The sequence below is a fragment of the Phalacrocorax aristotelis genome, chromosome 26 (assembly GCF_949628215.1).
Source record: "Phalacrocorax aristotelis chromosome 26, bGulAri2.1, whole genome shotgun sequence".
Lineage (NCBI taxonomy): Eukaryota > Metazoa > Chordata > Aves > Suliformes > Phalacrocoracidae > Phalacrocorax > Phalacrocorax aristotelis.
In genome coordinates, this window is record NC_134301.1 from 968,146 (window position 1) to 987,340 (window position 19,195).

Genomic DNA, 19,195 nt, shown 5'->3' on the forward strand with positions numbered 1-19,195 from the left:
CTTTTTTTTTCATCACTTGTTTTTCTTGGTTTTGTTTTTCATTCTTTCTTTCTTTCTCTCTCTTCTTTTTTAAATTCTTATTAAACTGTCTTTATTTCAACCCATAAGTCTCTGCACTTTTACCCTTCCAATTCTCTCCCCCATCCCATTGGATGGGTGGTATAAGCCAGTGGCTGCCTACAGGGTTAACTCACAACACCCACACCCAGGGGACTGGTGGGTTGGGTTGTGCCTGGCATCATGTCTGCCTGCAGTGACCCCCTCTCAGGAGGTCCCTGTTGCTTGGGGGCATCTTGAGCCCCCAGTCCTGTTAACCTGAGGAAACCAAGGCATGGGCTGAGGGTGTGTCCCCTCTCCCACCCGTATACCCTTGGAGACCAGGCATCTGGCTTATATCTGGGGTCCTGCAGATCCCTTCCAGCTAGGGTGGGTAGAGGGAGCTGTGCACCCCTCCCACCTGGGCCCTGCAAGCAGTTCAGGTGGGCCCACTGAGGAGCCAGGGTGGGGGCACTGGAGGCTTCATTTGTGCTGCTGGCAGGTCTGGTCTGGCTGTAGGTGCCCACAGGGCTGTGCTCCGTGCCAGGACTGCTGTATGTGTCCTTAAGTCCTTACTAGGGTGGGGGCTATGGCAGACAGCTTTGCCCTCGGCATGAGGAGGGCTGTGGGAGGCAGAGTTTAGGGGTGGGGGGCAGAGCTTATCTGGGTGTTGCACAGTGGGAGACCTCTGGGACCCCCATGTCGCATGTGACAGAGCCTGCATGATGCCAGGGCATGCATAGCATGGATATGCAGGCAGAAGATCTGTGGGGTGGCATCACAGGGGGGATCAGACACTTCTCCAATACCACTCTGTGGCTGCCTGATGTGGGGGAGAGCAGCTGGTCTCCTGGGAGGAAACTTGTACTTTGGGGCCTGTGGGAGAGCAGGTACTTGTGTGACAATGTCTGTGCAAGGGCATGCATGCAAAAGTGCATGTGTGCAAGGGTGTATGTGCAGGGCGGGGTGTGCAGATGAGGCAGCGGGAGTGAGGGCACACGTGCACGCATGCTTGCACCAAGCAGCATGGGAGTGCATGCGTGTGGGCACACTGGGTCTGCGCTTACAGGTGGAATGGGCGTGCGCGCACCAGATGTGTGTGAGCAGGGCACCAGTGTACATTTGAATGTATGTCCTTGGTGTGCCCCTGATGGGGAGAGGGTATGGGTGCAGTGGGGGCTCCCAACATCTTCCACACCCCTTCGCCGTACCCAGTGACCCAGGCCATCCCCATCCCAAGGGCTAAGTCCCTGGGGTGCCCTTTGCCTGTAGGGCTGAGGGGGCGCTGCTGCACACCCCGACCCAAGGTGTGACCCTGCAGGGTGGGGTTCCCTGGTGGTGGGGGCCACTGGCCTCAGGTGTTTTCTCACCTACAGATTGCAGAATCACAATACAGTGGGGGTTGGAGGGGACCCCTGGAGATTGTCTTGTCCAACTGCCCTTCCTGGAACAGGCACACCCAAAGCAGGCTGCACAGGACTGATTCCAGGCGGGCATGAATGTCTCCAGGAAAGGCGACTCCACAGCCTCTCTGGGCAGCCTGTTCCACTGCTCTGGCACCCTAACCATGAGAAAAAAGTTCTTTACTTTTAGGTGGAACTTCCCGTGTTCCATCTTGTGCCCTTTTCCCCTTGTCCTGTCATTGGGCACCACTGAAATGAGTGGTCCCATTCTCGTGACGCCCGCCCTTCAGATATTTATAAGCGTTGATCAGATCCTCCCTCAGTCTTCTCTTCTCCAGGCCGAACAAACCCAAGTCTCTCAGCCTTTCCTCATAAGGGAGATGCTCCAGTCCCCTGATCATCTTCATAGCTCTCCACTGGACTTGCTCAAGCAGTTCCCTGTCCTTCTTGAACTGGGGGGCCCAGAACTGGACACAGTACTCCAAATGTGGCCTCACTAGGGTGGAGTAGAGAGGGAGGATAACCTCCCTCGACTGGCCAGCCTCACTCCTTTTAATGCACCCCAGGACACCATTGGCCTCCTTGGCAGATAGAGACCCTGGGGCAGGCAAGGGCTGGATACAAGACCTGAGCTCTACCCATACACTCTGTCACTTGGGGGGATCCAGGGATGCTCCTCCCTGGAATGAGGGTAAGAGTAGCAGTGGGAGGAGATATCGGGAGGGAGCCCAGGCATTTAGGTGCTAGGGATTCAGCCTGTCTCTCCATCTCCACCATCACCATCCTTGACCACCTGGTTCCTTCTTCTGCTGCAGCTCTGGCTCCTGACGATGCCAGCAAGAATGTGCCAAGCCAGGCCATGGTCCTTCCAGCACCCCGAATTGCCCTGGGCAGAGTCCTGCTTTCAGCACCCCAGGTCTACGAGGAAGGGGAGCCTGGGAGCCGCCTGCCCAGCCAGTTATGTCGGGGGTACAGGGCTAGGGGAGCTGCGCTGGAGTTGGAGGGGACCCAGAGCTGCTCTCTCATTGCTGACGGGGAGCTGGTGTGGGGGAGGACAGGGCAATGCTTTCCCTGTGCCTGGTGTGGGGAAAACCTTCAAGCCCTGGCACTATCTGCACATCCACAGTGGTAAGCCCACAACCCCCCACCCCATACAGTGCATCCATCACCCCTTCCATCACTCTAAGCCTGCCTGAGCCTCATAGCATGAGGCCCCCCCATTCCCTAAAAAATCCCATCCTTTACACCCTTTGCTGCCCCATGGCCACCCATCAGCCCCCCGCCTGGTGCCTCTGAACCACTCCCCTGAGGCAAGCAGTCCTACTGCTGTGCTGGCTGCCAGAAATGCTTCTCCCACTCCAGCTCCTACACCAGCCACCTGCACACCAGCTGGTGTCTCCTAGGACTCCCTCCATCCTCTGGGACACCCACCCAGTGCAGGATGGGACCCTGGCACCGAGATCTCTTGGGGGTGCTAAGGCTCTATAGCACAGGCACCAGCCACTGCTTGGAGCCAGGGCTGTCCTGCCATACCAGTTGAAACCCCTGGGCATCGATGGATCCCTCCCAGCCCCTCAAAAGCCTCTGGATCAGTCCCTGCCCAAAGCAGGGCTGGTGTCTCCCTAGGAGCCCCCCAGGATCCAGCTGTGCCCCCCAGGACCCTGTGCTTCCCAAGTCTCCTCTGTCACCCCTTCTGCCCCTTCTTGCCTGGAGCTCTTGGGCCCTGCCTGCCCTGGGCCAAGAACAGATCCAGTGAACACTGCTGCCTGGAACTGGGAGTGGCTGGTACAACTGGTGAGCTGGGGTCTTGGAGCACTGGGAAGCTGGGAGGGCATTTGGTGAATGCAGAAGAGCAGGTGGTGGCACTGGGTCCTGGGGGCACACTGGGATGGGAACCAGTGAACTGGGGGGCACAGGGAGGGTGCTGGGGCCCTGACGGGGGCTGGGGACCACTGGGAGGCCCAGGGGAATGGTAACCCTGATGGGGTTCCATATCCTGACAGCTCCCATATCCACTGACCGTTGCATCCTGCAGGCAGGAGTCTTGGTGGTACCGGCCACTCCAGGGTCTGCAGGGGCTGGTGGTGGCTGCAGTGGAGAGTGGGCACCCTGGAGCACACCCTGGCAAGACTCCCACCTCTGGTATGACTGGATCCTGCCCTGGCACTGGCTGTGCCTGCAGAGCTGGGGGACTTTGCTGGGGTGGGGGTGAGGGGCTGATGGTGACAGATATGAATTTAACAAATGGTAGAAATAAATCAGCACTGTAATGACCTCTGGAAGATGTATGGGGCATGGAAGGGGGCTGAGGGAAGGGCATTTGGAGGCTGCCATATGCCTGGATGATAGTGTTGTCTGTGGAGGAGATGGGAGGTGGGTGGCTCTCGGTGCCGCAGACCCCCCCCAACCCTGGTCAGAGCAGGAGGTGCTGTCAGTCCCAGAGAAGGTGCCTGTTTACTGCAGAGTCAAAGGTACATGGGGCAGGGAGGACTTGTTGGGGATAGGAAGGGGCACTGGTAGCCAGTGCACGCATGCCTGGCTTGGGTGGGGGGGACCAGGCTCAGGAGGGTGCAGGAAAGATGCGGTCAAAGTGTGCCAGCAGCAGCTCCACAGCTTGGTTCTGCTGGGCCATGCCTGCTGCCAGGCTGCCCGGCTCCCGCTCCGGCCGCAGCAGCGTTGGCCCGAACACGATGCCGATGTTCTGGCGTGTCATTCGGTTGACATCTACCCGCTCCATCACCCTGGGGATGCACAGGGTTGGGGGGTGGTCCTATGCACCCCATCCAGCCCTGGTCCTCCCTGCATTACCCTGGGTTTGTACGGGGTTGGGGCGGTCCCATGCCACCACACCCAGCCCTGGTCCTCCCCCCAACACCCCAGGGGGTCCATGTGCCAGGGTTCCATCACTCTGGTAGGTCCTAATCCTGCTCCCCCCGTGGCATACCAGGGCCATCCGATACCCTGCCAGCTACCCCATAGTCCATCCACCTGTGGGGCAGCTCTGGGCCCACCCCCCAGCATCCCCCAGCCTGGGAGTGGCCCTCCTCTTACCGGCAGAGGTGAGCCAGGAGGTAGCGCAGGGTGGCATAGTTGGCAGGGGGCAGGCTCTGCACCAGTTCAGCCACCCGCTCCACCTGCTCCTGGGGGTCCGGCAGCTCTGGGAGGGAGCCACAGCAGTCAGACACAGTGGCCCCAACCCAGCACCCATAGACATGGGAAGCTCTGCAGGCGGCACTTACTGACAGCTTCAATGAAGGGGTCGAAGAGCCCGTAAGGCACCAGGGGCTCAGGCAGCTCCCGGAAGAAGAGCTTGAGGGCACCGGTCACCACATGGACATCACTCCATTCGGGGTCTGCCAGGCTGAGCCGCTCCTCTGGGAGGAATGGGGAGGGTCAGCTTGTGCCTGGGCCTGCCAAAGCCCCAGCACCACCAGGGCCTGCCCCTGCCCAGCCACCATGGCTGACCTTGGCACAGCTGCTCAGGGAAGACATAGCGCCCGTCTGAGGTCACGGCTCGCTCTGCAGGGACAAAAGAGGGTTCATGGGGGGAGAAGATGCCTTCCCCCATCACTGGCCATGTACTCCAACACAGTTCCCCTGTCCCCACCCAGCACCCCCATTCTGTGCTCCCCCAGGCCCTTCACCCCGGTCCACAGCAAAACGCAGCTTCTGGATCATGGACAGGTTCCCGTTGACCCGGTAGATCCCATCAACGTCAAGGCCTGGGGACAGTGATGGGGGTGAGACATGGTGGGGGAAGTCCATGCCAGCGGTGGGGGTTTTGCCAGCTGGGAGGACCCTACCTCTCTCCTCAACGGCCTCCACACAGAGCCGGACAAAGCGAGGCACAGTGGTACTCTCCCGCTGGCACAGGGCCTCCAGGCGGCACCCAAACACCTGGTCTGGGAGAGGGCAGTGCTGGGGCAAACAGATGTGGGAGCACTGGGCCTCGGCAAGGGGCAAATGGGGCTGGGAGGGACGGGGTACGGGGACCAGGAGGGAATGCTGGGGACTGGGAGGGTGCACAGGGACTGAGGGGGGATTCTGGGACTGGGGAAGTGGGGGACAACAGACACTGGGATCGGGAGGGGGACAGGGACCAGGAGGGGATGCTGGGGCTGGGGCGGACACTGGGACCAGAGGGTGCACAGGGACTCAGGGCAGGAACACTGGGTGAGGCAAGGGACTGGGACCCATTGGGGACAGGCAGCCAAGGCTCAGTGGAGCACTCAGGCACCCACTTTGGGGGCAGAGGGAGGATGTGGGAGGGTTTGGGAGTGTCACAAGGTTGTGGTGGGACTTGGGGGGAGGTCCTGCAGCTGGGGGACCCCACCTCGAATAAGCCCCTTCTCCTGCAGGCTCTGGAGTGGGGGCCGCTTGACGATGAAGCGCCTCAGCTTACTCTTCACCCGCTTTTTCTCTGAGGCGTTGGGGGTGTGGGGGGCACCTAGGGGCACAGCGGGCCCCGGGGGCCGGTCAAGGGCACAGTGATGCCAGCCCTGAGGCCTGCTCCCTTGCCTTGGTCCCCCAATGCTACCTGGAGTCCCGGCCCCCTCAGTCACCCGTGGTGCCTCATCCTCGTCCCCGCTGAGCTCCACTAGGTCCCCGATGTCCCCCTGGTGCAGCCACCCCACTGGCACATCCACGGGGTTCTCCAGGTCCTGTGGGGGGGTGGAGTAATGGACAGGGACAGCTGGGGATGCCAACAGGGCTGGGGGCAGCCATGGGGCAATGCCGGCCCCCCTGCAGGCACTCACCAGCCGGCGGATGACCCCCCGGATGGCCCGGGCCCACTCCTGGATGGTGGCCTCTTGGTCTGACTGCAGCAGGAACTCGTTACCAGTCACAGTGCGGAGCTGGTGGGGGGATAACAGGATGGGGGTGGGCAGGGACCCCTGGGGACCTCTACAGGGGCCAGGGAGACCCAGGCACTCCAGGGGTGCTCTGCTCTATCCCCCCTGGGGGGGTCCAGGGGTGCCCCTAACCCAAGGAGGTCCCTACACCGCACCACCATGCCCCAGGGGAGTATGTGAGTGGCACCACTTTGTCCCATTTTGGGGGTTCCTGGACATGCTGGGCTGTGGGGCTGTATTTAGTGGACCCCTGTGATGCCCAGACTCTTATCCCCTCATGCCCTGGGCTGTGCACTTTAGGCATTCCCATATCCCCAGCCTGGAGTCCCGCTCCACTCACATGGATGACGTTCTTCTTGCTGGAGAGGTCCCGGGCCCAATCCAGGGCAGCCCCCCGCAAGTCCACGCTGCTCTCGGGGCGGCTACTCACAGGGCACTGGGGGGCACCAGGTGTTACAAGTGCACTGTCCCCCTTGCGTCTCCACAGCACCCTGTATTCCTTCACAGCCCTCTACCCATGCTGCCCCCCAGTACCTCCCGATGCTCCAGCACTCTCCCACTGTCCCAGCCCACCCCCATGCCCCCCACTCACCCAGGCAGTGGGTGCCGGCCCCTTGGGCTCCTTGTAGAAGATGAGGCTGTTCCCGGCCAGCACCACCCAGGAGACCCCCCAGCTCTTCCTGGGGGCAGCAGGTGAGGGGCACCCCCAACCCCAGCCGGGGCTGGGGCCAGGTTTGGGTGCCCCCTACCCCAGCAGAGCCCCACACAGGCCCGGGGCACCATTTGGCCACTGGCAGCACCCCAGATCCTCCCTCTCACCTGGCACAGCTGCAAGCGCCTTTGTGTGCCAGGGACATTGCTTGCCTGGGTCCCCTCAGCTGTGAAGAGCTATGGGCCAGGCTGGCACTCCCTCCCTAGACTGGAATGCCCGCCCCCAACTAACACAGCTCCCCTGCCATAAACTCCCCACCCCAGGCTGGCATGGCCCCCTCAACTTGGCAGAAACCTTCTGCTCACCCCCCCCCCCCGCCCCATCCTGGCATTAACCCCCAGCCCGGCACAGCCCCCTGCACCCGGACCCGCCCCCAGGACCCCAGCCCGGCACAGCCCCCTGCACCCGGACCCGCCCCCAGGACCCCAGCCCGGCACAGCCCCCTGCACCCGGACCCGCCCCCAGGACCCCAGCCCGGCACAGCCCCCTGCACCCAGACCCGCCCCCAGGACCCCAGCCCGGCACAGCCCCCTGCACCCGGACCCGCCCCCAGGACCCCAGCCCGGCACAGCCCCCTGCACCCGGACCCGCCCCCAGGACCCCAGCCCGGCACAGCCCCCTGCACCCGGACCCGCCCTCAGGACCCCAGCCCGGCACAGCCCCCTGCACCCGGACCCGCCCTCAGGACCCCAGCCCGGCACAGCCCCCGGCACAGCCCCCTGCACCCGGACCCGTCCCCGGCCCGCACCTGAGCTTCCTTCCCCCCTCAGCGATCTTGGTCCTGTTGAGCTGCCCGGCCTTCTGCACCTCCTGTGAGTACACGGTCAGTGCTGCCCGGTCCCCTAGCGCCGCTCGGCCCGCGGACACTCCCCGTCCCGGCGTAACTCACGGTGGGCAGGGCGGGGGCGCAGGGCCGGGGCTTGGCTGTGGTCAGGGCGGGCTGGGGGGCGGCTGCCCGGTCCTCCAGGCTGCAGTGCTCAAGGGTCTGGCCATGGCTTACCTGCGGTGGGGGGACAGTGTGGGGAGCACAGCCCAGGCCCTCCCTGGTGCCCCCATACCCTTCTCAGTGTCCTCCACTATCCATCCATGCCTTGACCCCCTCCCGTGCCACCCAGTGCCCCCCCATTCTCCCTCCTCTCCAGCTCCCTCCCATCCTTCCCCCTCCCTGTGCCTCTGCCCCCCTCAAAGCCCTTGTCCCCCAGCTCACAGTGACACTGGGGACCCCGGCTTCCCTGGAACTCCAGCGTGTGGTGGTCCTGAGGGGCTCAGTAGGGGCGGTCAGGCCCTGCAGGGGACATGGATCAGCCTCAGGGGTCGGTATGGCCAGGATCCCCAGGACTGGGCCGTCCACAGCAATTAGCGCTGGCAGTGCCCGCCACCCAGTGGGGCTGCACCAGGGACAAGGGGGGGCAGTGAGGGGAGCCTGGAGGGTTCTGGGGGAGTCAGATGGGGCGGTAGTGGGGCCACATGGAGAGGGTGGGAAGGAAATATTGGGGGGATAAATTGGGAGTATTGATGAGTCACAGGGGCCACTGTGGAAGGCAAAAGGTGGGGGCAGGAGGGCGATATAGTGGACATTGGGGGACACGGGGGACACGATGCGTGGGCATTGGTGGGGACACTTTGGGGGCATGGGGAGTATGGAGGACAGTGGGATGGATGCTGGTGGGGAAGTGGGGGGGACGGGGGGGCATGGGGGTGTGCAGATGCAGCTGGCGGGGAGGCTGCCAGGTCCCCAGTACTCCCCAGGGCTGCCCTCCATGCCTACCGCTTCCCGGTGCCGCCGGGGGGGTTTCCAGGATGTTGTGCCCGTCTGGGGGTTGTAGAAGAAGCTGCGACCGGTGCTGGGGTCCAAGTGACGCTCCCAGGACCCCAAAATCTGGAGGGGGGGCCCGGCTGGCGCTGGGGGCTCAGCCTGGCCCCCTGCCCGCTGCAGCTCCTCTACGTTGCAGTAGATCATGGCGGCTCCCCGGGGGGACACCTTGGGGGACAGATCCTAGACTGGGTATGGGGCATATGGACAATGCCCATAGTGTACCCCCAGCCCCATGCTGTGCCTCCCCTGCCCCGCCCCCAGCCTCATCCCCTGCCCAGCCTTAGCAGTATCCAGTGTCCCCTTGCCCTGCCCCAGCCCCCCGCGTTCTCCCCACAACCTGCTCAGCCTGGATCAGGGTTTTGCAATCCCTCCCCGAGAGCTGTTTGCCGCCGTCGCTCCCCCCGCCCCCTCCGGCAGCCCTGACATCACCCCCCCACCTCCGGTGCTCCCCCGGCCCGGGCACGGTGCCCCGCTCCCACCTGCGGCCCCGCAGCACCGGCCTCCCTTGTCCTCCCCCCGACCCCGCTGCGGGCGGTGCGGCCCCCTGGCCCCCCCCGCCGCACTTCCTCCGCTGCCCCACGGCGACGAGGAAGCGGCGGCTGCGAGGGCGGGGTTGGAGGGTGCTGGGGTGCAGGGGGGGTGGGGGTGTGTAGGGAGTGGATCAGAGGTACGAAGTTTGGGGGTGGAGGTGGGTGATGCAGAGGGTGAACCTGGAGGGTGCAGAAGGTGTGAGGTTGGGGGATGCAGAAGGTGCAGATGGGTGATGCAGGAGCATGAGGTTGGGGGATGCAGGTGGGTGATACATGAGGGTGAGGCTGGGGTGTGCAGGAGGTGCAGGGGGGTGATGCAGGAGGGTGTAGGGGTGCAGGGAGGGGACACAGGTTGGAGATGCAGGGTGCGGGTTGAAGGAGGGAGGGTGCAAACGCTGGGGTGTGTGTGGGGATAGGGAGCACTGGTGAGGCTGCAGGAGCTTGGAGGGGAACAGGACTGGGGGCACAGGGTGTCCTCTGGGGGCCACCTGGCTCCCACTCACCCCAGTGCTCTGGGCCAGCAGCTCCTGCTGGGACTGGCACCATGGCAGGGCTGGGGAGGGGGTGGGCAGGGCCCCCTCTGCCAGCTGGCTTGTGCTAATGCAGCGGCCCACAGGGCAGGTGCGGGTCAGCATGGCCTCTGGTGGGGGGGGTGGGGGTGGGCCACGAAGGTCCTCCAGTGAGTGGTACTGTGGTGGCAGGCCTGGGGGAAGAAAGGATGTTAGCCACCAGCCCAAAATGATGCTCCGGGTTACAGGTGGGTGGTAGAGAGCCCCACCCCTGGGCCCCAACCCTGTTTTGCCCAGTGCCCCCCTGCCGCCAGCACTGTTAGCCCCATGTCCCTGGTGTCTCCCAGTGCTGGCAGTCCTGTGCCCCTTCCACCTGCACTCTCAGTCCTTTGGTCCCCCTCGTCCCTCACAGGTGTCTCCCAGCGCTATGCCCTCAATGGGTCCTCCAGCCCTTTCCCCCCAGTGCCCCCTTATCCTGCACCCAGAGCCCTGATCTTCCCCCAGCCTTGTGCACCCAGACCCACAGCCCAGGACTCCCAGTGGTGTGCCTCCCAGCCCTGTACATCTAGTGTCCCTTCATCCTATGCCCCCAATGCCCCCAACTGCTTGCCCCCACCTCAGTGCACCGTGGTTCCATTCTCCTAGTGCCCTGCCATCCTGTGTCTCCCTGCCCCATGGCCCCAGCACGTGCCCCCCCGCTCTGCTCACCTGTGCCCACTGGATGGCTGGGGGGCAGTGTGCTCTGTCTCCCGGTGTCACCAGGGTCCAGCTCAGCCACGTAGGTAGCAGGGACGAAGAAGGGCCGAGCCCAGCGGGGCTCACTAGCCCGTCTCACCTGCCACCAGTCCTCGTTGGCTTTGTGGAGCAGCAGGAACTGCTCACCAGCAGCTATGGCCACATGCCGCCCATCCTCAGCACGGTACGTGTAGTTGTAGAGGGCACGCAGCACCACAGCCGGCTCGGTGCGCCGCCACCGCTGGCCCTCCAGCCGCCACCGCCCTGCCAGCATCCTCACCCAGCTCGGGGCGCCTGGGCACACTACAGCCTGGCCCTCACCGTCTGCAGGGCACAGGACTTGGGTCAGGATGGAGGTGCCTGATGTGCCATGGCTGGCATGGCCCCAGGCTGTGGTGGAAGGGGGCTGAGCAGTGCCACGGATGGCAGCAGGGACCCTGCCTACAGGGCCAGGACTCACCAGACAATGTTGTGCCCCATGGCCATGCTGCATCCCACAGAATGTGCTCCATGGCCACGGCAATGCCCCCTGGCCAGGCTGCGTCCCATGGCCATGAATTCCCCCCAGCCATGGCAATGCCCCATGGCAATCCCGTCCACAAGCAGTGGAGGGACCACATGCTGCCCCAGTTCCTGGTCCTGGGGGAGCCAATGTCTGGCACTGGGGTACAGGGGACTGGGGGGACCAGAGAGGCTGGGGGTGCTGGCGCAGCCAGGGCTCAGGGACCCACAGGAAACCCAGCAGCTGCTGCAGCAGGAAGCAGCGAGGCTGCGGCTTCCTCATGCCACCCAGCACGGGGCTGGGGGTGGTGCTGGGGGGCTTCAGCTCCACGGCTCCATGGACTCCGGTCCCCTGGTCCCCATCTCACAGCCCTGCAGTTCCCCATCCCTTGGTCCCTGTCCCAAGGCCCCCTGCCCCATATTCCTTGGTCCTCAGCCCTACAGCCTTAGGCTCCCAGAGCCCCAGCTCCATGGCCCTACAGCCCCCAAACTTGTCCCCCCAGCTAAGAGATCCACTCACCATCTTTGGGGCACCACTGTGGTTGGCAGGAACTGATGCCAGGACAGAGGGGTGACAGGGGCTGCCATGGGGTGGAAGTGGAGGACCCTGGTGTCCTGCACGCACCCAGGCAGCAGAGCACCCACGGGGTGCAGAGATTAGAGCCCGCAGCCCTGCTCGGCCCTAAGCGCCTTTTAGCTCCGTGCTGCCGGGAGGGGTCAGAAGTGGGGAGGCGGGGCAATTGGGGTAATCTCACTCCCCCGGGGGGGGTGGGGAGCAAATCAGCTTTGCCACAGGGGAGGACCCCAGCCCGGCTGTATCTCACCCCGTTCCCGAACGCCGCCCCCGCTTCCCGTCGCTCTTTCTGCCCCACCGGTCCCCGGGGCACCGGCGGGGGGCAGGGCTCGCGGCTCACACGGCTGCGCCTGCCCCCACAGTGCCCCCCCCCCCCCCCACCTGGTCGTGCCTGGGTCGGGCCAGCCGCGGCGGCGGCAGCGGGGACACCTCCCCGGGCCATGTGACAGTACGAGACGGGGCGCTCCGGGGCGGGACGGGAGAGCGGCGGGTCTGCCGGGAAGGGGGAGCGCCCCGGTGGGAGCGGGCACTCGAACGCCGGGGTCCCGCAAGCGGGGGGGGGGGACTGCTGCGTAGGCAGTGCGGGGACGGGCGGGGGAGCGCCCCGCTCCACGGCAGGGCCCGCGCCTGGGTGGGGGAGAAAGAAGCAGGATACAGGGGGGGTCGTGGGGGGCTCGTGTGACGTGGAGCGCCGTGCTGCCGGGCGGCTTCGGCACCGGCCCGTGGCACCAGGGCCCCGCAGCGCGGCGGGAGCGGAGGATGCTGCCGTGCGGCCCCGCCCGGCGGCCATAGCAACCCCTGCGAGCCGGCTCCCGTGTCGTCATGGCGACAGCGCTGGTGGCGCTCTCGCGAGAGTTTGGGCGGGAGGGCGCGGGCCGCTGCCGCGCGGGGCATTGTGGGGGCTGTAGTGCGGCGGCGGCGGGTCGCTGGGTCCCGGCGTGCCCCGCGCGCGGCCCCATTGCATCAGCGCGCGGCCATGCGGCTGCGGGTGGCGGCGGGTGGGCCCGCTGCGCTGAAGGTGCTGGCAGCTGCCGGGGCCGCCGCCGCCCCGGTGCGGCTCGACTGGAACGACCCCTTAGGTGAGACCGCCGCGGCGGTGGCTGCTGCGATCCCTTCCCCTCCGCGGCAGGGACCTGCCTACACCGGCCCCGGTGATCCACCCGCCTCGGCGGGGGCTGACGGGCCCGCTCCCCCCTGCAGAGCGGCCCCTCGCCCCGCTGAGTCCCCCGTGGGTGCCCGCCCTGGAGCTGGACAGTGGCACCGTCCTCTTCTCCCCCAACGCCATCTGCCAGTGAGTACCGAGTACCGGGGGGGCGGGGGGGCGGCCCCACAGCCTCCAGTTTTGCCCTCCCCTCCTCAAACCCCCCAGGTTCTTCTTCCTGGCCCGCGGGGAGGAGCCCACCGACCTCACCAACCAGTGGCTGGAGTGGGAGGCCACTGAGCTGCAGGTGGGTGCCTCAGGGTGTGGCGGCTTCTCTGCCTCGCAGCGCCCGGCCTGCCTGACCCCTTCTGTCTGTCTGCTCCCAGCCGGCCGCTTCCGCTGCCCTGTATGCGCAGCTGGTGCACGGCAAGAAAGGGCTGGAGGCAGTGGAGGCCCTGGGGAAGTTGCTGGCCCACATAGAGCAGAACTTGTCTAGGAGAGGCACTGCCTACCTCGCTGGGGTGAGTGGGACTGGGGGGAGCCCTGCTCCCTGGGGGAGACCACTGGTGGGGGCTGGGCCCTGCTCCCTGCAGAACTGAGCTTGCTGCTGCCTGCCTGGAGACAGAGCCCTGAGCTTGGGTTGAGGCTTCCTCGAGGCCTGACTCTGCTTCTCTGGCCCAGGACACCAAGTCAGTGGCTGATGTGGTTGTGTGGGGTACCTTGTTTCCTGTCCTCCAGGATGAGACCAGCCTGCCAAGTAAGAGTGAAGTAGGGGTACTGAGGGGGAGTGTTCCTTGTGTTCCTATGTCTGTAAGAGTCATGCTACTCTCTCTCATGTCCCCCAAGCTGAGCTACAGCAGCTGAGGATGTGGTTCCAGAGCATGACGCTCTCAGAGGCCTGCAGGAAAGCTGCTGACTCTGTTCTGATGCCCAGGGCACTGCTGGAGTTCAAGTCCTACCTGCAGAAGCAGCCTCCGCCCTCCCTGGCCATGGAGAGAGCCACCAGTAACGAGCCCGAGGTACAGCCCTGGCCCAGCAATGGGCCCCTGTGGGGCTCTGGCAACAGGCATGCAGACCCTCACTGGGACCAGCCTTCCCTGCAGGAGGAAGAAGGTTCTGAGCGTGCCCTGACAGAGGAGGAAATCACAGCTGCTGCAGATGCCTGGGCCCATGGTGCTGCAGGACTGCCCAAGCCCTGGCAGCCTCAGAAACCTGTGTGAGTCCCAAGATGACAGCAGGGCTGGCTGCCCCAGAGCTCCGAGGGGCCTGGCAGAGGCTCCCAGGTTGATGCCGCATTGTTCTAAGGTGGGGTGGCCCTGTTGCTCTTTGTGCATGCTCTGACTGCCCCTGTGCATGCCAGGCTGCCAGTGGAGGGCATGAGGAATGTCCTGATAACCAGCGCTCTGCCCTATGTGAACAACGTGCCCCACCTTGGCAACATCATTGGCTGTGTCCTCAGTGCTGACACCTTTGCCAGGTGAGACCCAGCTGCAGGAAAGCTCCCAGGTGCCAGGGGATCATTGTGGGGGGGCTGTACTGCCCCCAACACCTGCACGGGTGTCACAGGTCCCTGCCTGCAGGTATTGCCGCCTGCGGAACTGGAACACGCTGTATGTGTGTGGCACAGATGAGTACGGCACAGCCACTGAGACCAAGGCAGTGGAAGAGGGGCTGACGCCCCAGGAGATTTGCAACAAGTACAATGCCATCCATGCGGACATCTACCGCTGGTTTGACATCTCCTTTGACTACTTTGGCCGCACCACCACACCATACCAGACCATGTGAGCGGCTGCATCCCCCAGGGGCTCAGGTGGAGGAACTGGTGCTGGGGAATGTTGGAGGGAACCCCAGCGGACCTGGCTGAGGGTGCTCTTTGGCTCTCCAAGGATTTCCTGGCTGATGGGGGCTGCCCCACTCCTCTTCCTCTCCTGTCCCAGGATTGCCCAGGACATCTTCCAGCGCCTGCTGGCCCGTGGTTTCCTGCTGCAAGACACTGTGGAGCAGCTGCGATGTGAGGACTGCCAGCGGTTCCTGGCTGACCGCTTTGTGGAGGGCACCTGCCCCTTCTGCAGCTATGAGGAGGCACGGGGGGACCAATGTGACAAATGTGGCAAACTCATCAATGCTGTGGAGCTGAAGGTGGGACAGGATCCCTCTGGGCATCACCCCACAATCCCCCTGCTCTGCCTGGGACCCCCAGCCTTGTCCTGGGCTCCCTCAAACCGATGTTTTTCCTTCTGACAGAATCCGCAGTGCAAGCTCTGCAAGGGCGTCCCTGTGGTGAAACCCACTCAACACCTCTTCCTGGATCTACCCAAGGTGAGCTTCATCCCTGGGGGAGTGGGGAGGGGATGGGGCATCCCCTGATACCACTGGCCATCCCCATGTATTCCTCTGCAGCTGGAGGAGCGGCTGGAGCCCTGGCTGGAGCAGTCGTGGGCCACAGGGGACTGGACGGCCAATGCTCGCTACATCACTCGCTCCTGGATCCGGGACGGGCTCAAACCCCGCTGCATTACTCGTGACCTCAGGTGGGGCACACCTGTACCCCTTGATGGCTTCCGTGACAAGGTGGGTCCCACCTGGCCCTTTGTTTGCAGTGTCTGTCCCCACGTGCCCTGCCTGGGAGTCCCCAGCTCATGTATCACTCTCCCCCCAGGTTTTTTATGTGTGGTTTGATGCTCCCATTGGCTACTTGTCCATTACAGCCAACTACACTGACCAGTGGGAGAGGTGGTGGAAGAACCCACAGCAGGTATGAGCCTGGCGCTGCTGCAGGGTGGAGGCAGGGACAGAGCTGGATGCTGGGGTCCACTGATGTGTGTCCCCCCCTCTGTCTACCAGGTTGAGCTCTACAATTTCATGGCCAAGGACAATGTCCCTTTCCACAGTGTCATATTCCCCTGCTCACTCCTGGGTGCTGAGGACAACTACACACTGGTGAACCACCTCATTGCTACAGGTACTGTGCGGTCACCAGGGATCGGGGGGGTCTCCACACTTTCCTGCTTTCTCTCAGTGCTGGGAACAGTCCAGTCTGTCCTGCATACGCATAGAACTGTGTCTACCCTCTTTGACTTGGAAGCCCCTTTGAACTCGGTGTGAGTCTATGAGCACTTTGACAGTGTTGTGGGGCTCTTCCCTGCCTGGGAGAGTGCCGGACCCATGCTTGGGCCCCATGGTGGTCTCTCTCCTGCCCTCCCCAGAGTACCTGAACTACGAGGATGGGAAGTTTTCCAAGAGCCGGGGTGTGGGAGTGTTCGGGGACATGGCCAAGGATACAGGCATCCCTGCGGACATCTGGCGCTTCTACCTGCTGTATGTGCGGCCCGAAGGGCAAGACAGTGCCTTTTCCTGGAGCGACCTCATGCTCAAGAACAACTCAGAGCTGCTGAACAACCTGGGCAACTTCATCAACAGGTTCTGGGGGATGCTGGTGGTGGCAGGGGCCATCTCTGTCCCCAGGCTGTGCTCATGCCTACTCCACCTCTGTTCCCAGAGCTGGCATGTTTGTGTGCAAGTTCTTTGGTGGTGCTGTCCCCAACATGATCCTGACACTGGATGACAAGCGGCTCTTGGCCCATGTCACCCTGGAGCTGCGCCAGTACCACCAGCTGCTGGAGAAAGTGCGGTGGGTAGCTGAAATCCTGGGGCTGAATTGTGAGGGTGGGAAGGCAGAGACCTGACCTACAGCAGGTGCTCAGCCCCCCCTGTACCCCCCCACCAGCATCCGTGATGCCCTGAGATGTATCCTTAGCATCTCTCGCCATGGCAATCAGTACATCCAGGCGAATGAGCCCTGGAAGCGGATCAAGGGGGATGAAAAGGACAGGTAGGGACAGATGGGGAGCTGGGCAGGGGGCAAGTCTGGGAGCTGGCATTGATGGGAGGTTTCCTGCCCCACAGGCAGCGTGCGAGCACAGTGACTGGCATAGCAGTGAACATGGCTTCCATGCTGGCTGTACTGTTACAGCCCTACATGCCTGGTGTCAGCTTGGCCATCCAGGAGCAGCTTTGCATCCCCCCGGACTGCTTAGTCATGAGCCACAATTTCACCTGCACCCTGCCCCCTGGGCATCGCGTTGGCACTGTAGGTGTGGGGGAGTGGGAAGGTGGGCTGTGCCCCTCCAGGCAGTGCATGGGTGCCACTGGGGGTGCTGGCCCTGCAGGGATGACCCTTTTTCTTCCTGGATCCAGGTGAGCCCCCTTTTCCAGAAGCTGGAGAATGACCAGGTTGAGGCCCTGCGCAAGCACTTTGGTGGAGGGCAGGTGAGCAGGGGCTGCAGTGCCCCTGCAGCTCTCCCACCTTGGGCACCTCCTAGCCGCTCCACCTCTGCTTTCTGTCCCTTCTTACTTGCTGTCTCCTTTCCCAGCCTGAAAACCTTGCTGTAGAGCCCCAGGTAACTCCCTGGCACTGTCTCAGGGGTGCTACAGCACCCCACCCCTCTCCAGCATGAGAGGGGCAGGTGCAGAGCTCTGCCCCTGGGGACTGGGAGCAGAACTCACACTTACTTCTGGCCTCCCACAGGCCAAACAGACCCCTCCAGCCTCAGAACCTGCTCCAGGTGACCACCAGCTGATCCAAGAGCTGACAGAGGAGGTGGCCAAGCAGGTGAGTGGCAGGGGCATATATGTGGTGTCTAGCCCTGTCTTGCCCTTTCCTCCCCCAGCCGCCCTTATCACCTTCTACCCCCCCACCTGCCCCAGGGCAACCATGTACGGCAGCTGAAGGCCAACAAGGCAGAGAAAGCCCAGGTTGATGCAGAGGTGGCCAGGCTGCTGGAGCTGAAACAGCAGCTGGCACTAGCGGAAGGCAAAAGCCCCAAAGGTGCTGTGCCCAAGGGGAAGCGGAAGAAGTAGCATCTGGCTCCCCCGTGCTGGGGAGCAACCCCAGTGCTACCCAGAGACTCGACGGGGCTGTACTGGTGGTTACATGCATGTAATAAAATGCAAAAACTGTACAATTGCATATGGAAGTGGTGCCCTCCCTATGGCATCAGTCTATGCCAGCGGGGCAGTGCCCCTCCAGTTCATGTCCACCCCCCCGGTCCACGGGGGCAGCAGAGTCCTTGCCCCACAGACTGCAGGGCAGCGTTGGTGCCTAAGCACAGCGGAGGTTCACAATGCGGTCAATGAGGGCTGCCCGTGTGCGCTCCACCTCTGCACTGAGCTGCCGGATCTCTTCCCGGAGCTGCTCGTTGTGGGCTGTCAGCTCCAGCACCCGCTGCTCATTCGCCCACTCCCGGCGCTTGGCCAAGTCCCTGCTTGCCACCATGCCACTGCACCTCTTCCTCTTCACCCCACGCCCTGCAGCTGCCCCCGCCTCATTCTCTTCTGTGCCCAGCTGGGGTGGGGAGCTCCAGCTAGAGGCAGAGCCCAGCACTCCCGCTGGCTCCGTGCCAGATGTGTGCTCTGGCCCCAGCAGCTCAGCAGTCAGGGCAGCATCCGGGTTGCAGCCCTCTGGGCCACTGCCAGCCCCCTCTGTGTCCCACAGTGGAGCAAGCTCTGCCTGCAGGGAGAGAGGAGTCGTCAGGCCCAGACACCCCCTGCCCTATTCCCGCCCCCCCCCCCCGGGGTGTTCCTGGCCCCTCAGCTCACCTGCTCAGCCCCCCAGGGTGGGGAGGGCCCGCTGGGCTCTGCTGCTGCCAGCACCTCCTGCAGGTCCTGGTACCAGGCTTCCAGCTCCCAGCTGGGCAGGGCACCAGTGGGTCCCCCTGCAGGCAGCCCCTCCGCTGCCATGGTCACCTCCGGGCCAGTGCCGCGCTGTGGGGAGCCGTGAGTCAGGCCGGGACTCGCGGCTCCGGGGTACTGCTCCCTGCAGGGGGGGCCGGCCCCGACAGCCCCAGGGAGCCACCCCAGCCCCTTCTTACCTGCTCTCAGGTGTGGTGGTCGACAAGGACGCACTTCCTCCTGGATGCCTGGGGAGGGAGGGGAGCAGGGTTAGCATCCGCCCCCACCATGGCGGCACGGCAAGTGGAGAATTCCCGGGGGTCGGAGCCCCTGCCCCACTCCCTGGGGTGCCGCCAGCTCGGGGAATGAGGGAGCTGCGACCCGGGTACAGTGCCCCACAGCCCCGCACCGGGGGGTGCTGCGCCCCGAGCACCGTTCTCAGACGAGGGTGGCCTGCGAGGTCTCCGGCAGCCCCACTGTCCCGACTGGGACCCCGACTGGCCGAACGCCTCAGTCTCGGCCTCCCTCCACCCCCAGGCCGGCTCCCCGCGCACCTTCCTAGGCGTCCCCGGCTCCCCACGGCCCCGGCCCAAGCGCTGCCCCACGATCATCCTCGCCCGCATCGCCTCGCACCGCTCGGCTCTCACTGATGCCGCCGCCCGCACCCCTTTTAAGGGTCCTGGCGTGACGCAACGCTCGCGCGGGCCGCAGC

The 19,195-nt window shown here is 64.2% G+C and overlaps 3 protein-coding genes across 15 annotated transcripts; 1 reads left to right on the top strand and 2 right to left on the bottom strand.

The window, feature by feature from the left end:
• Positions 1 to 3,865: 3,865 nt before the first annotated feature.
• ARHGAP9 (Rho GTPase activating protein 9) lies at positions 3,866 to 12,488 on the bottom strand. 5 transcript variants are annotated; one of them, XM_075075597.1, is made up of 19 exons: positions 12,051 to 12,488; positions 10,568 to 10,918; positions 9,854 to 10,053; positions 8,773 to 8,985; positions 8,212 to 8,289; positions 7,894 to 8,004; positions 7,753 to 7,814; positions 7,112 to 7,180; positions 6,885 to 6,972; positions 6,633 to 6,728; positions 6,197 to 6,295; positions 5,977 to 6,100; positions 5,773 to 5,886; positions 5,243 to 5,341; positions 5,084 to 5,161; positions 4,905 to 4,958; positions 4,679 to 4,813; positions 4,491 to 4,596; positions 3,866 to 4,180 (listed from the first exon to the last, which is right to left on the bottom strand). In XM_075075597.1, exons 1-19 carry the CDS (start codon positions 12,457 to 12,459, stop codon positions 4,000 to 4,002), a joined length of 2,667 nt encoding a protein of 888 aa, XP_074931698.1. In that variant the 5' UTR covers positions 12,460 to 12,488; the 3' UTR covers positions 3,866 to 3,999. The 5 variants fall into 5 exon arrangements, with proteins under 5 accessions (XP_074931698.1, XP_074931702.1, XP_074931701.1 ...); XM_075075601.1 differs by lacking the exon at positions 12,051 to 12,488 and adding an exon at positions 11,616 to 12,027; XM_075075600.1 differs by lacking the exon at positions 12,051 to 12,488 and adding an exon at positions 11,055 to 11,577.
• Positions 12,489 to 12,578: 90 nt separating this feature from the next.
• Positions 12,579 to 17,782, top strand: MARS1 (methionyl-tRNA synthetase 1). Of its 9 annotated transcripts, none has more exons than XM_075075590.1 (22): positions 12,579 to 12,748; positions 12,870 to 12,960; positions 13,039 to 13,117; positions 13,197 to 13,331; positions 13,492 to 13,567; positions 13,657 to 13,829; positions 13,914 to 14,026; positions 14,171 to 14,287; positions 14,391 to 14,594; positions 14,751 to 14,952; positions 15,058 to 15,132; positions 15,214 to 15,384; positions 15,473 to 15,568; positions 15,658 to 15,775; positions 16,020 to 16,233; positions 16,313 to 16,444; positions 16,541 to 16,645; positions 16,720 to 16,903; positions 17,011 to 17,082; positions 17,187 to 17,213; positions 17,342 to 17,425; positions 17,521 to 17,782. In XM_075075590.1, exons 1-22 carry the CDS (start codon positions 12,646 to 12,648, stop codon positions 17,671 to 17,673), a joined length of 2,724 nt encoding a protein of 907 aa, XP_074931691.1. In that variant the 5' UTR covers positions 12,579 to 12,645; the 3' UTR covers positions 17,674 to 17,782. The 9 variants fall into 9 exon arrangements, with proteins under 9 accessions (XP_074931691.1, XP_074931693.1, XP_074931695.1 ...); XM_075075589.1 differs by having other exon boundaries at positions 12,601 to 12,748; positions 13,902 to 14,026; XM_075075592.1 differs by lacking the exon at positions 17,187 to 17,213.
• DDIT3 (DNA damage inducible transcript 3) lies at positions 17,737 to 19,185 on the bottom strand. The gene is made up of 4 exons (XM_075075607.1): positions 19,038 to 19,185; positions 18,684 to 18,731; positions 18,412 to 18,576; positions 17,737 to 18,322 (listed from the first exon to the last, which is right to left on the bottom strand). Exons 3-4 carry the CDS (start codon positions 18,550 to 18,552, stop codon positions 17,915 to 17,917), a joined length of 549 nt encoding a protein of 182 aa, XP_074931708.1. The 5' UTR covers positions 18,553 to 18,576; positions 18,684 to 18,731; positions 19,038 to 19,185; the 3' UTR covers positions 17,737 to 17,914.
• Positions 19,186 to 19,195: the final 10 nt, after the last annotated feature.